This window comes from Etheostoma cragini, chromosome 7 (genome assembly GCF_013103735.1).
Source record: "Etheostoma cragini isolate CJK2018 chromosome 7, CSU_Ecrag_1.0, whole genome shotgun sequence".
Lineage (NCBI taxonomy): Eukaryota > Metazoa > Chordata > Actinopteri > Perciformes > Percidae > Etheostoma > Etheostoma cragini.
In genome coordinates this window covers 11,620,209-11,633,168 of record NC_048413.1, presented here as the reverse complement: position 1 = coordinate 11,633,168, position 12,960 = coordinate 11,620,209, and the positions used below count along the sequence as shown (strand labels likewise).

Below are 12,960 nucleotides of genomic sequence, written 5' to 3'. Positions count from 1 at the left end.
TAGATTTTGGGGGTCAAAGGTCAAGCTCAAGAATTAATTTGCTAATTATGACAACATTTTATACACATATTATAAGTCTAGACATGGAGTTAGACTGCAACTCGACTAGCAGGCACTTAACACCGCGCACAAAGCTAATTCTAGGTTAATACTACTGCAAAAAATATTTACATTAAAATGTCTCATTTTCTTGCATGAAATAACATGCCATTGGAGTGCGATGCATGTCTTTCTTTCAGATATCACATTATTTTGTATTTTTATGTTTGTTGTGAAAGCCTCTTCACACCAGTAATCCACTTACACAGGCGTTGTCACTATGTTGCCTGTTTAGGACGTGCACACACTTTGCTCAATTGACACTATATAGTTTTGTTGAACTTGTTAGGGCATGACAATTTACACCATAAGCTTATCCGGCGGAGTAATTGAAAACACCTGGGTGGGTGGGCAGAGGCTTCACACTGCCTTTTTGATTGGGTAGAGTTCAAAATATAGCAGACATAATGTATTCAGTTTTCTTTGTGTTACATTGTTGGAACTTTGTGTTACAGTATATTTGATTTATATGTACTGTCTTGTTTTCACCAACATGCCCAAGTGCTTTCCTCCTATTTGTTGCACATTTCTAGTTTTTGAGAACTACTGTATGTTAAGTTATACACAGACATAGATAGAAACACCTTTTAAACGTTGTATCTTTAGTTTAAAAATCACGTTTTATGGATGACGGGCATTACGACTGGGTCAGTGCATGCTTGAAGATACATCTTTGAATAGAGTGAAGAGTAGGCAGTTGCAGCAACCAAGACACATATAATGAGGGTTTAACAGACACCCAGTCACTGATTGTGCACAAAAATAAAAGCAGTGGCAGTATTTCCTTAATGTATTTGTCACATTAAGGTCCTCACCTGAGTTTCACTTTAATTTGAACATGATCCAGAGGCTCTCCTGTTCTGTCTTTGCCCGGAACCGTTCTCCTCTGCATGGATGATTCACTTTTGCACTTTTATTCAAACATACCTGACGTTTTCATATGTAAAATAACAAAACATGAAACAGCTAAACAGCAGTCTTGTAAAGCAGTGATGGCTGTGGAAGGGTGTGTGAGGACAGAGATGCAGTACTGCAGAATGGAGCCAACTACGAGGAGTGTGTGTCAGAGAAAGAGAGAGATCACAACTCTGTCTTGGAACTCACCTCTTCCAGCGTTACAGACAAGCTCTAAAGTCTCAAACCATCTGTCTGCCCTTTATCTCTCTGCCTTTTTCTCGCCTTGTTTTTCTCTCTTGATCCTGCTCACCAATGCTCTTTGATTCTCACCAACCCTGTTTTTCCCTCCTGGTCTTTTTCCTTTTATGCCTGTGTTTCTTTTCACCGTCGGCCAGCCCTTCCACAAACATAACGCACACACACACACACACACACACACACACACACACACACACACACACAATCACACACTTGTTTGGGGGACACCAGATGCCTTAACAAGTAAAGTAAAAAAACAGCTTGCTCCCTCTGCCTGGAAAGATTGGGTGCCAGTGATCTGTTTTTAAGTCCACTACCTACACTACAGAGGACAGTTTCACGTTAAAAGTTTAACATCATCATTTAAAAGTTTGCCATCCACACAGAAATGCCCAAATATTATAACGCAGCTTTCCACCATTCCATCGAATCAGCTTTTAAAAGGCATTTTGTCGTCTGCTGTTTACAGAGCAAGCATAAAGAGCAGATTGCTTCAGTCTCAAACATCCCTGAGCGGTGGAGCACATTGCAGTGAGATATCACCCAACATATGGTAGTGTTTTCAAAATGACTTTTAATGAACATACACAGATTTTTGGACCTTCAAAGGTCAGTGAGCTGCATAGAAGATTCACCTCAAGGTATAATTAATGGGAAAAAGATTCAACAGCACTTAACAGGCTGAAATACACTACAACGTATGTAGGAGGGATGGAGCACAGGGTTATAGAAGATGTTTTTAATAAGGTCCTAACATTTTGACATATAGGCTGTCTTCATTAGAGTAAGAGCCGGTGGTGGCTTACATTCTGTGGATAGGCAGTGATCTCCCATGCTAATTATGGAATTGTTCAACTTAAGGGTACCCTATTATGAACAGAAACATTTGACCTGTTTGTGGTTCAAGATGAAAACTCCATTACTCCAGTCATTAGAATCTATTCTCTGGAGACCTTGAATATCTGTGCCTGAATTTCAAAACCATCCATGCAATAGTTGTCTGAACCAAAGTGTTGGATTGACAGACTGATGGATGCACTTCCCGCCCGCCACCGCCATCCCTCGAGCTGCTTGGGTGTCTAAAAATGGCAACCATCATTATCATCTAACCGTATTCCACAGCACAGCTTATCATGGCAGGGAATAGGTCCCCACCTGCCGATAATGAGAAAATCAGTGGTACAGAAAAAAGCAGGGAAAGCAGGTCTTTGTACGTGTGTGTGTGTGTTTATGTGTGTGTGTGTGGGTGGGTGGGTGTTTGTCTGCGTGGGTGCGGTGTGTGTATCTGGTGTGCAGATGAAACGTAGAATCCTAGGAAACCAGGGCAGGGTCAAGCGAAAGGGACAGTCCTCCCTGCACCCTGTGGCTCTCTGCACTCATCCTGCCTACCTATCAGTATTCAGCAGACCACCTCTGCCTCCTCTTATCAGGATGGAACTGATTTGGCCTTGACAGTAGTTTCCATGGCTGGCCTGTGTCTGTTTCCCCCCCTACAGCTGCTGTTTCCCAGAAAGTAACAGATCAGCTTTTTTTTGTTTTTTGGTTATCCTCTTGAACTAGGATCCGCTGTTTGTTCTGTGTTTTTTTTTCCATTGAGACAGGTTCAATCTCAGGATTTAACTTTTCCTCCCCTCATGGTGTTCCTAGCTTCTGGACATGCTGGTCTCTTTCACATGCACTCCTCCAACCTAATCTTTTTGGCCCTCTGTCAGTCAGGCCGACAAGCGTGAAGCACCACCTTCCTCCCCCTCTCTTTCTCTCTTCTGTCCCCCTCTCAGCCTTTGTGTCCCCTCTACAGCCGCAAGCCTTTTTCCCTCATCTCAAAAAATCTCTCTCTGCGTCTGTGAAAAAATACACAGCACTTTGGTTACCAGCATGTCCCTCTTTCATTTGCAAGCAACATAACACTGGTTTGCTCATCTGCACACCGCCTCGACTCTGAACTCATAAGTAAGAAAATAAACAGAAAGGGTTGGTGTCTGAAGGTCACCTCTGTTTCTGAGCGATAAAAAAGGCTATTATGACAGCTGGACAGCTGTTTTCAAGCTTCGACTATATAGCTCCATGCAGACACACAGATTTAAAAAAGTTGAAGGAGATATGTTTTTTCATTAGTTTTTTTTTTTGATGGATTTTTATTTATTAAAACTAAAAAAGGACTTGTACTGTTCTTGGCAAGCTGCCTACCATTCAACATCCATGCATAACATCTATTCCCACTGTGTCTTTAGTTTCCATTTCATTTCTCGTTCAGCTGTGTGTTTTTATCTGTCTTTGTTTTTGATCATGCATGTCTTTTCATTTACTTTACGGTGTCCTATTTTGTTATTGTCTGTCTTTTAATTTATTCCATAATGTATGTGTTTAATCCTTTGTTTTCAGTTGATTTTATTGGTGGATTTGACCCATTCCCGCTCTACCATGTCAATGAGAAACCATCTCATCTCCTCTTAAAGCCCATGTACCTGTAAGTATGAATGTGTCATGCCACCATATGTGTAAATGCATGTAAATATTCACATTATCTGTTGCGGGTCCATGATATCGTTTACTTGTCGAGGTTACATTCCCTGATTTTCCTGAAAATATTCATCAATCAGAACAAGTCTCAACTCAGGCTCCCCTACTCAATTTTTCCAGAGCTTTTTTTTGTATTTGTTCAGGATCCAAGGGGTTACAAAATAACTGACTGACTAGTAGTGATTGTGCACACGTTTGCTCAGTATCTGCAGCTTTGAGTCATGTGTGGGGAGTGAACGTCTTTCTGAAACATGCTACATCCTGTCAGAGGGCTGCAGGGAATAAGAAGGCCACCGTTGTGGCACCATCGTGTGTATGTGTGTGGTAGACAGGGTGGTACACACGTGTCCCCAGGCTGCAGCCAGTTACTGATGGCGAAAAACCCACAAACGTCTGTCTAAAATTGGATGAATCAATTAGGTTGTGCAAAGAACTTAATAACAATAAGTCTGGAAAGTCATGTAATGATTCTCTGCCAACATGAAATTAATATTTTATTAGCTTCTTGACAGCTTAATCAGCTCCGTTTCTAATGGGTAGTAGGAAGTCTTTGTCTCCCCCAGTCTACTGGGAGTTATATCCAGGAGAAATTCATCCAGGAAAGTCTGTGTGTGTGTCTGTGTATGTGTGTGTGTGTGTGTGTGTGTTTGTGTGTGCCCCAACAACAGTGTGTGTGTTGCCCGACAACTGCTAAATTTCTACCCTTTCTTTCCATGTTTCTGTAGGTCTACGTAAATAAGAGAGCGTCCAGCGGGGACGTGACACTGCAAATTCCCACGGAGACAAAATGGCTGTTGTGACACAAACATCCAGTTCAGTGGGGCACGCCAGACATTCCTCCCCTTCTTGATTTCAGTACTTTAAACATGTCATTTACTGGTGTACTGTCCAGAAAAGCCAACACTCAGTTAGGGTCCATTGTTTTCTAGGGAGGGATGACGGGTTCTGGGAAAAGGGGGGGATTACAGTGCAACAAAGCCTCATATTGTGTGTTTAGGGAAGAATCAGTCATTTTCTTTGTATTGAGTTCTCTGCGGAGGTCCTATTGCTGTGACCTGCCCATTATTGTTTAATACTCCCCAAGACTGTATAGAATACAGCATAGAAATACATTGTGCATGTAATCAGGGACTGCCCAGCATTCCCAGTCTGTGGTACTGTGTCTTAGAGGACTCAGTGATTTAGCATGTTATTTCTGGTTTGGCTCAAATCTTGGCCGGAGGGCTGAATTACAGTGGAGCCCGTGGAATGAGCCATTGTGCGCTCATTGCCTGTTTACTTTAGGCCAGGATCTGTGTGCATAAATACACAGGCAAACCAGGAAGAGGCAGGGGACGAAGAGGTAGAGGGAGGGAAGGAAAAAAAACACCAAATCTACAGGGGCATCTGTCAAAAATAGAAAATGTAAATAATGAAACAAGAGGGGATTTTGAGTTTGTAATGCAAACTATCAAGAATGGAAAAGACCGTTGAGCTTAAGAGGTGTTCAAACTAGGAACGACAAGTCTTACTTTTATTTCTGGAGTCTTATTGTCACTATTTTCAAGAACAGCCAAGTAAGTATTTCTGAAGTGTCAGGTATTAGAAGACTGAAGACTGGCTGAAAGCTTTGTTTACACATCAGGTCTTCTCTAACTACTGACACGTCGGGCTGCTAACATGGGGGATCATTACGCACACTCAACTGAGGGTTACACAGCATATTTTTAACTTCAAGAAAACAATAGAATGTTTCCCTATTCACATTGCATACAACAGCAATGATGGCTATGGTCTTCAGTGTAGAAGTAGCGGCCTGTACCTGCACAGTGTTGTCTCCTGTCACTTCACCAGTGTAGATTCTCAACGGTGATCGTCTCAGTTGTGATTGTTTTATAGCATGTTTTTTACAGGGTTTGTATTGTAATTATGTGTATAACATAAATAAATAACAAATTAGGAGAACTGATGTTTTCTGGCTGTATGTGAGCTGGTTAGGCAGCAACAGAAAGCTCCTGCTGAATTGTTTCTTACTTAGATTTATTTTTCATCTGATTGAGCAACATCACACATTTTTATTTAGACAAGAACACACGTGGGTCATTCCTCCTATACTGATTGGCTGCACCTAATGTTAAAAAGTACAAAGTAAGTCAGAGCCCCTGTTGCCTTACTGTTTGTGTGAATCACTACTGCTCTCTGGTGTTTAAAGGGTTCATGTACAAGTTGCAAGGCTACTGAGTTTCTGCTACAGGGTCCATAATGTTTGTTTACAGATAACGCTAAATCTTAAAATATTATGTTCACTTGTTTCAGTGTTACACTCGCTCCGGGTTTGAGTTACACTGTGGGTTTCGGGGAGCCCTATTTTTGGGGGTGGGAGGGTACTGTACACATGCAAAAATACTATCACTGTCAATAAATTTCAGTTCATTCAGAGAATATTTAGCCCTGGACAACAAAGAAACAGAAGAAATTGTTTTTGTTTTTTTTTATCTGCCAAGCAACAATGAAAATGCCAATGCACAGTGGACAGGCAATGGTTTGTTAAACAGATCAGACAAAAGTGACATCCCATGACAATTATGAACATGCCAAGAGACTCAAATGTTGGTCTTAAAAAGTAAATTCCCGCACACATTTTTTTTTTTAACCTCGGCATGATTTATTTAAAAAGAGTCAACGTTTCAGCAAGGGGAAGCTTATGTCATTTTCAGGGGGGGGCAAAGTTCGCTGTAGCTCCGCCTTATTTCGAACCCTGCGCTCCGTCTTTTCGTTATAATTTAGGTCAAGATCATTTTTTGCCCGATGCATTCGAATCCAACACATTTTCAGCATTCTATTTGTCTGACTACTATGTTTCTTGCTAAATTGCTCTAAAGTGCTAAATTGGAAACCGTCTGCTTAGCTATTTTTGGGGAATGAAAAGAGTTGTGAACAAAGGAGTTCATTCTGTTGTTCAAAATTTTTGTCAGCACCTAAAAATATCCGGCTGCTTGTCAGATTCCTTTCTAATATTAGATGTTATTCTCTGCCAGATAGATAGTCCACAAACTGTTTGTAAAAATCAAATGACCCCTTATGCCGGCTAATTTCACAACAACGAGAGTGACCCATTTTGATTTGATTGGTTACTTCTTTATTTCCAAGATGCAATAATTTGTCTTTATGATCGATTAAAAACACAAGGCACCTCATATTGTTACATAATCAGTATTGGTAGTAAATGCTACTATGTAAAAACTAGTCTTCCTCTCGGTGCAATACAGTCTCTTCCTAAACCCCCAGTGACTGGAATTTGTTGAAACCTGTTACTAGTGTAGAGTATATGTGCTAGTCTCCACTGAAAAAGATTCCACGTGTTTGTAGATAATTCTTTTTCTATGTATAGAAAGTGGAAAAGGTCTTTTTTTTAATCTCTCTTCTATTTTGTGTCCTGTGTTGCCTCAAGTTCTGTGACCTGACTGTGTAATCCTATTTATCCAGAGATGTGCTTTGTGTTCATGTAAATAGGTGTTTGTTAATAAAATAACATGCTCTTGTAATGATATTGGGTCATTTATTCGATGTGTTGTGCGTGTAAAAATTGTTAAGTGCACTCTGACGGCAAAATAATGAGCATACACATAATTTCAACAGCTTAAAATGTTTATTATAGAAAATGATCTGTAAACTCAAACAACTAGCAATCATCTTTATTTCTTATCAGTACAATGTAAAATGAGTACATGTGAAAAAATCAAGGCCACTAATGCAACACCTGTATAACAGTGGATTCTCACTACAGCCTTAGGACATGAAAGCCCGAACACTGCCCCTAATGACAGCTCTGCAGATGGGGCAGTGACGCAGGCTGGCAGCGCAGTCACTACACACCACCAAATGGCCACAAGGGATGAAGACGATGGATACCAGTTTGTCCATACACACCTTACAGGTCCTTTCTTCCTGCAGCTGCCTCAGCAGCTCCTCTGGGCTGGGGTCCTTCACTGTTGGAGAGACCACAACCCGATCATTTAGATGAGGAAACGCACTATGTACAAGCTAAGTGTCGTGTCTATGGGATAGAGCAATTGTGTTTCAGCAACAATTGATTATGAAAAGTGTTACAAGCACAAAGGTTTTCCTGCTTATCATATAGGGGTTGCCCTCTGACCTTTCTCTCTAATGGGCCTTTGTGTCCTCACATTTCCAGCACTGGAGCCCTGCCTCGTCTCTGGCTCTGAAGGACACAAACATGAATAGAGACAGAATGAGTCAAACATATAACAAACTTAAGACATCCCTTGTAACAGTAAAATGTGGGTTCTTGCTAATTTTACTCACATTATCGTTCATGTTAAATAGTCAACAAAATGAATTGGCAAATTGTATATGAATACGTTACTGTGGAAAATGACAGTGGTTCAGCATGCCAATCATTGATACCTCTAGTTACCAGTGATGGAAAAAGTATTCAGATCCTTTACTTGAGTAAAAGTACCAATATGTCAATGTTAAAAAAATACTCTATTACAAGCTAGAGTCCTGCATTTGAAACGTTAAAGCTGTAGTGCGTAGTTTCTGTCGCCCCCATGAGGAATTCTAAGTAATGACAACAACACTGCTAGTACGTCCACATGATATAAGCCTTCCAAGAAAGACAAGAAGGATTAAAGAAACATGATGGACTCTTCAGAAGAGCTAATTATCTTCACTTGAGCTTCTACGCTGGAAAGTAACCGGACAACACAATCTTCTGAACACAGTCATACTGAGAAATACAGAGTGAGTTTTGTGGAGCTGAAAGTTTTAATTAGCTGTGTAGGAACTCATTTGGCAATGGCTTGAATGTAACAGACTTTCATTAATACCAAAAAGTTACGCACCAAAGCTTCAAGTTAAAGACCAAAAGCATCATTAGCAAAATGTACTTGAAGTGAAAGTAATGTGAATTGCTCACAATTCAAAAAGTTGGAAACCACTGCCTCACTCTCTAACAATACATTGTATTTGAGAAGTGTGTAATATGTGTTTTCAGTAAAAAAGAAGAAAAAATCTGAAAAGTAACTATAGCTGATTAATAGTACAAAAGAATAAAAAAGTGATATGTTTTCCATGTAATTGTTGTGGAGTAGAAGTATAAAGTACTGTAAAATACAAATACTAGTGTGGTACTTAGTAAATATACTTGTTTCTTTCCACCACTGACTGTTACCTCTGCTCTGTGACCCCCTCTGTCTGTCCTCCTGCTCCGCCTGCAGTACGTCAGTGACCAGGTTGGACACAGAAGTGTAGTGCTGACCTGTCAGAAGATACTTGGTCTGAACCAGACTCTCCACCAGGCTGGCTTCAAATCCCATTTGCAGCACAGTCTGAACGACTGGAGAAAGCATGGCCGAGGAAGCTCCCAGACCTCCGACCATATCTAGGATATGCGAGGGGGGAAGACGTGAAGAAGACAAGACCAGTGACCATATGGTCACAAAGATGCACAACAGTAATTATTGGCATTAAAGCAGGCAACTATCTTGTTATTCAGGTATACATGGTGGGAATACTGATTATTTCTTGGTACATACCCATCATTCCCTGCCTTGTTTCAATTTTGTATGACTTACCATTTCTGGATCCAATATCTCTGCTTGTGGAGTTCTGTGATCCACCCTACAAAAAGTAATCACATTTTGAATGTACAATGGCAGTCATGACTGATTTATATGCAGCAATGACAAACTGTCATCAGCGTGTGATTATAATGTCTGTTGTATATCAAATAGACTTTAATCTGAGCAGATAAGAGGGATAAAGGCTCTCACCACAGTGCCACCCAGATGGAAATGAGCATCTTGTATGTTGCTGATGTACTCCTGCCCTCTCGCCTGGATTAAAAACTCACATCTGAGAAATATAAAGATGCTGTTTTATAAACTGCTACAGCATGAATGCAGCACACAAAACAACAAAACATATATTTAGAAAAACATTAATCATTTGCCAATGCATAGGCAAATGATTATTCGAGTGATGTCTATATCGGTCTTGTAACAAGTCCTGCTGTTACCGTGGAAACCACTTGGCATGTTCCTGCCAGGGGTCATCTCCTGGCTCCCAGTTCCTCAGCCCTCCATCACAGTGGAAGCATTTGACATTGTCACCATGACCTGTCAGGATGAACAGGACTTCTGTGAGAAGAGTCTAATGACAGAAAATCTGTTAAACTCTACAACTTTACAACTGAACACAGACCATGTCTTTATGGATCAGTCCGATGCACAAACTAAAACCTGTACGAATTACAATAAAGATGGTTTAACCCTTCTCTGAAATAGTCTCAACCAAATGAAGACTTTTAGCTTCACAAAAGCACGACCCATTGTAGGGTCACTTTTTTTGATTGCATTATTTGGAGGTGGTTTTCAGTCTGTGTACTGCCTGAAGCTGTGGAAACCCTACTTCTTTAGCAGCCCCAGCTTTGTCCAGGTTGTTCTGTCCACAACATCATGACGCAGCAGGACAATTGTATCATGAACTCTCTCACAAAGAGAGGTCACTCTAGCAGGGACTGGGTCAGTGCGGAATATTTTTACTGAAATATACTGACTAACTAAATACTAAGACATTAAAGAAGGAGCAGATAAATGTTTTTAGGCTTTATAGTAAGACAATTAGTACCTGTGTAGAAAAATCCTGCTCTGACAAGAACATCTGGTTGGACTGAAGCCTCGGTGGGCCAGTTGTGGAAAGTGGTGAGCCGGGAATCCTCAGCCTCCATCTCTGGGTAGACCGCTTGTCCAGCTGTCCCCTGCTCATCCATTGTCATTCTCTGGAGTTGACTCAACAGCTGGCCGTCCACAGAGTCGGAGGATCCGACTTGGAGTGGTATATTTCCCACAGCTCGACCAAGTATGAAACAGCAAGTGGGGAAATGCCTCTTGTGCTCGGTGGCAGGGCTGTCCCCGTGTGCCCAACATCTTAAAATCCCTCCACAGCAGAAACATTGGACTTTATCCCCGGGGCCTAGAAAAAAGAAACCCGCCTTGGCCAGGTCTCCAGATGTGACAGGTGCATCTGCTGGCCAGTTCCGAAAAGTTCGAAATCTCTCCACTTCTCTTCGCATCTCAGGCTCCTCAAGGATGTGCAGCATAGTACTTCTGTCATTTGTCATTCTGTGGCATGTAAATGTTCCTTTCTCTTCTTGTCCTGTGCCAGTCATCCCTTTTACGGTCCATAGTGGAGCACACACTGAAGGTGAGTGCAGCACACCAGCTAAAATAATATGATCAGCTGTGGGGGCCTGCACAGCGGCCTACAGGAGACTGCTTTCCAGAAAAGCCACCAAATGCCAGAATGTATGCTCATTGATCCTTGACTGAATGAAAGCCTGAACATGCCATGTTGCTCTGCCTCTTAGGGGGAAACATGTAAAGCATTTCCGAGAATGTAATTAACTAACAACTAATATGAGTATAAAGGGATATTATTATTATATTATTAATTAATGATATTGTTAAAAATAACATTAAGCTTATTGAGGTCACTTTAAAGCTTACAACTGAATAACAGAAACATATAACTTAAACCTATAACTCTAAATGAATAATGGGATTTCAACAAATGCCCAAATACTTTTTTGTCATCATCTCATATAAGAAAGAAAACTTGACCTTTTAGAGTATTACAAGAACAGAAGTGGGCCTTTATTCTGTTATCCTATCTGATCTTTCTCTCTATTTGGATGTTTATTTCCCTAAGGGCCTACTTAATGCATCCTCCCTTTGTCATTGACTCTGAAGATTAATAGTGAGGATGAAGGAGTTAACTAGTTCAACACAAACTAATAAGCTGTGTAGTCATACTTGTTCCTGGGGGCAATAGGCTACAATACTCTAAGTTCAGGGTGCACCATTTTATTCTTGTTTGTTGGATTTGTTGTTGTGGCCTCAGGTTTTTGAAGACCTAAATCATAACGGATGGATGTATGTCTATAGGGTTTTTAATTCTTTGTTGGCCAAATATTTAGCTATTTTAGGATTTTACATTTGAAATAGCCAGCCATGAGTCAAAACATAAGCTATACAAGATGGGAAATGATCTGCTTTATATACTGTCAGTAAAATTACTATAGCCTACTGTATAAACAGTAGGATTTAGGTTTGGCTTTTGACAGAATTTAGGGGGCTGTTTGTGCATCATTGCTGCCTCCTGGTGGTGAAGGGCGTATTGACTACTGTGATATATTGCTGTAATATTGCAGGCCATGAACTAACCAGTTTATGATAACTTCTAGTCATGCTGAAATTGCCGTGACATCAAAGTTAATCTGCAGCTATAAGTTTCAACCTGATATGTAGTCTACTACATGCATGGCACTGAGAAACGCCCATCCTGGCCCCACACAGACACATTTTCAATACAAACACCGGTAAAAGTAGCCCATGTTTTTATACTAAAAGGCCTAAGGGGTCACCTGCCAAAAAGAGCTGAATGCTGGAAAGTAACCAGGAGGGATTTGACTGATGTAGACATCAGTACATTCCAGTACGTCTCACATGAACACTGCACTGTGCTAAACTGTATCAGTTCTTCAGGCCCAGCAGAAAAACCACACACTGTATGCTGATAGCCTCCCTTCTTGTTTCCCTTGAGGGAGTTCCAGGGGGTCCCCAGCAAACAGGGCAATCGTTATTTTCACTATAATTCTTGTTATGCCATGTTGTATTATAACAGTATTTGTATACCGGTTTTGAATTTTAATCCTTTTTTAAGTTGTTTTATGAAATTTAAAATATGTAACTTATCAGAATTCAGGTAATTGTTGTAGCTTACAGTGTGTTTTGATGTGTGTTTAGCCGCTTTTTTGTTATCATATCGGTTTTTATTTCTCTAACAGCCTCGTCATTATTGGACAGGGTGGTCTACAGAACTTACATCCTGCAAGAAGTGGCGAGGAAGGTTTTCAACAAGCTACCACTACCATTCCAACCCTAAGTAACACAATGACAGAATGTATGACTATTGGTGTCATACACTTTCTGTGATAAAACATCTTAAAACCAAAGGGGACCTTCAGTTTGCAATGGGAACTACTAGTTTATACACAGATATTGCGGAAATAGCACCATGTCAGAGTGAACTTTTAACTAGAGTATTCGTATTCATGAGTTGGGTTGATTTTTTTGCTATCTTTTTATTACCTAAATCTCAGAAATTATACTCTCTTGGTTC

At 40.6% G+C, this 12,960-nt stretch overlaps 2 protein-coding genes and 1 long non-coding RNA gene across 5 annotated transcripts in view; 1 reads left to right on the top strand and 2 right to left on the bottom strand.

The window, feature by feature from the left end:
• The window catches only part of nkain4 (sodium/potassium transporting ATPase interacting 4), a 47,473-nt gene extending 42,212 nt beyond the window's left edge, over positions 1-5,261 (top strand). The window contains exons 6-7 of one of the 2 annotated variants that reach the window (XM_034876476.1): positions 3,637-3,721; positions 4,500-5,261. In XM_034876476.1, the coding sequence (XP_034732367.1) occupies positions 3,637-3,721; positions 4,500-4,509 (95 nt within the window). In that variant the 3' untranslated portion in view covers positions 4,510-5,261. The remainder of the gene's footprint in view (positions 1-3,636; positions 3,722-4,499) is intronic. The other variant, XM_034876477.1, reaches the window with a different exon arrangement.
• Positions 1-12,960, bottom strand: part of LOC117947508 — a 1,113,976-nt gene that overhangs the window by 625,943 nt on the left and 475,073 nt on the right. The window lies entirely within an intron of this gene.
• birc7 (baculoviral IAP repeat containing 7) lies at positions 7,388-11,075 on the bottom strand. Of its 2 annotated transcripts, none has more exons than XM_034876452.1 (7): positions 10,408-11,075; positions 9,797-9,896; positions 9,552-9,633; positions 9,354-9,399; positions 9,038-9,160; positions 7,910-7,975; positions 7,388-7,742 (listed from the first exon to the last, which is right to left on the bottom strand). In XM_034876452.1, the coding sequence occupies exons 1-7, from the start codon at positions 10,946-10,948 to the stop codon at positions 7,543-7,545; spliced, it is 1,158 nt and encodes a 385-aa protein (XP_034732343.1). In that variant the 5' UTR covers positions 10,949-11,075; the 3' UTR covers positions 7,388-7,542. The 2 variants fall into 2 exon arrangements, with proteins under 2 accessions (XP_034732343.1, XP_034732341.1); XM_034876450.1 differs by having other exon boundaries at positions 7,543-7,742; positions 8,951-9,160; positions 10,408-11,071.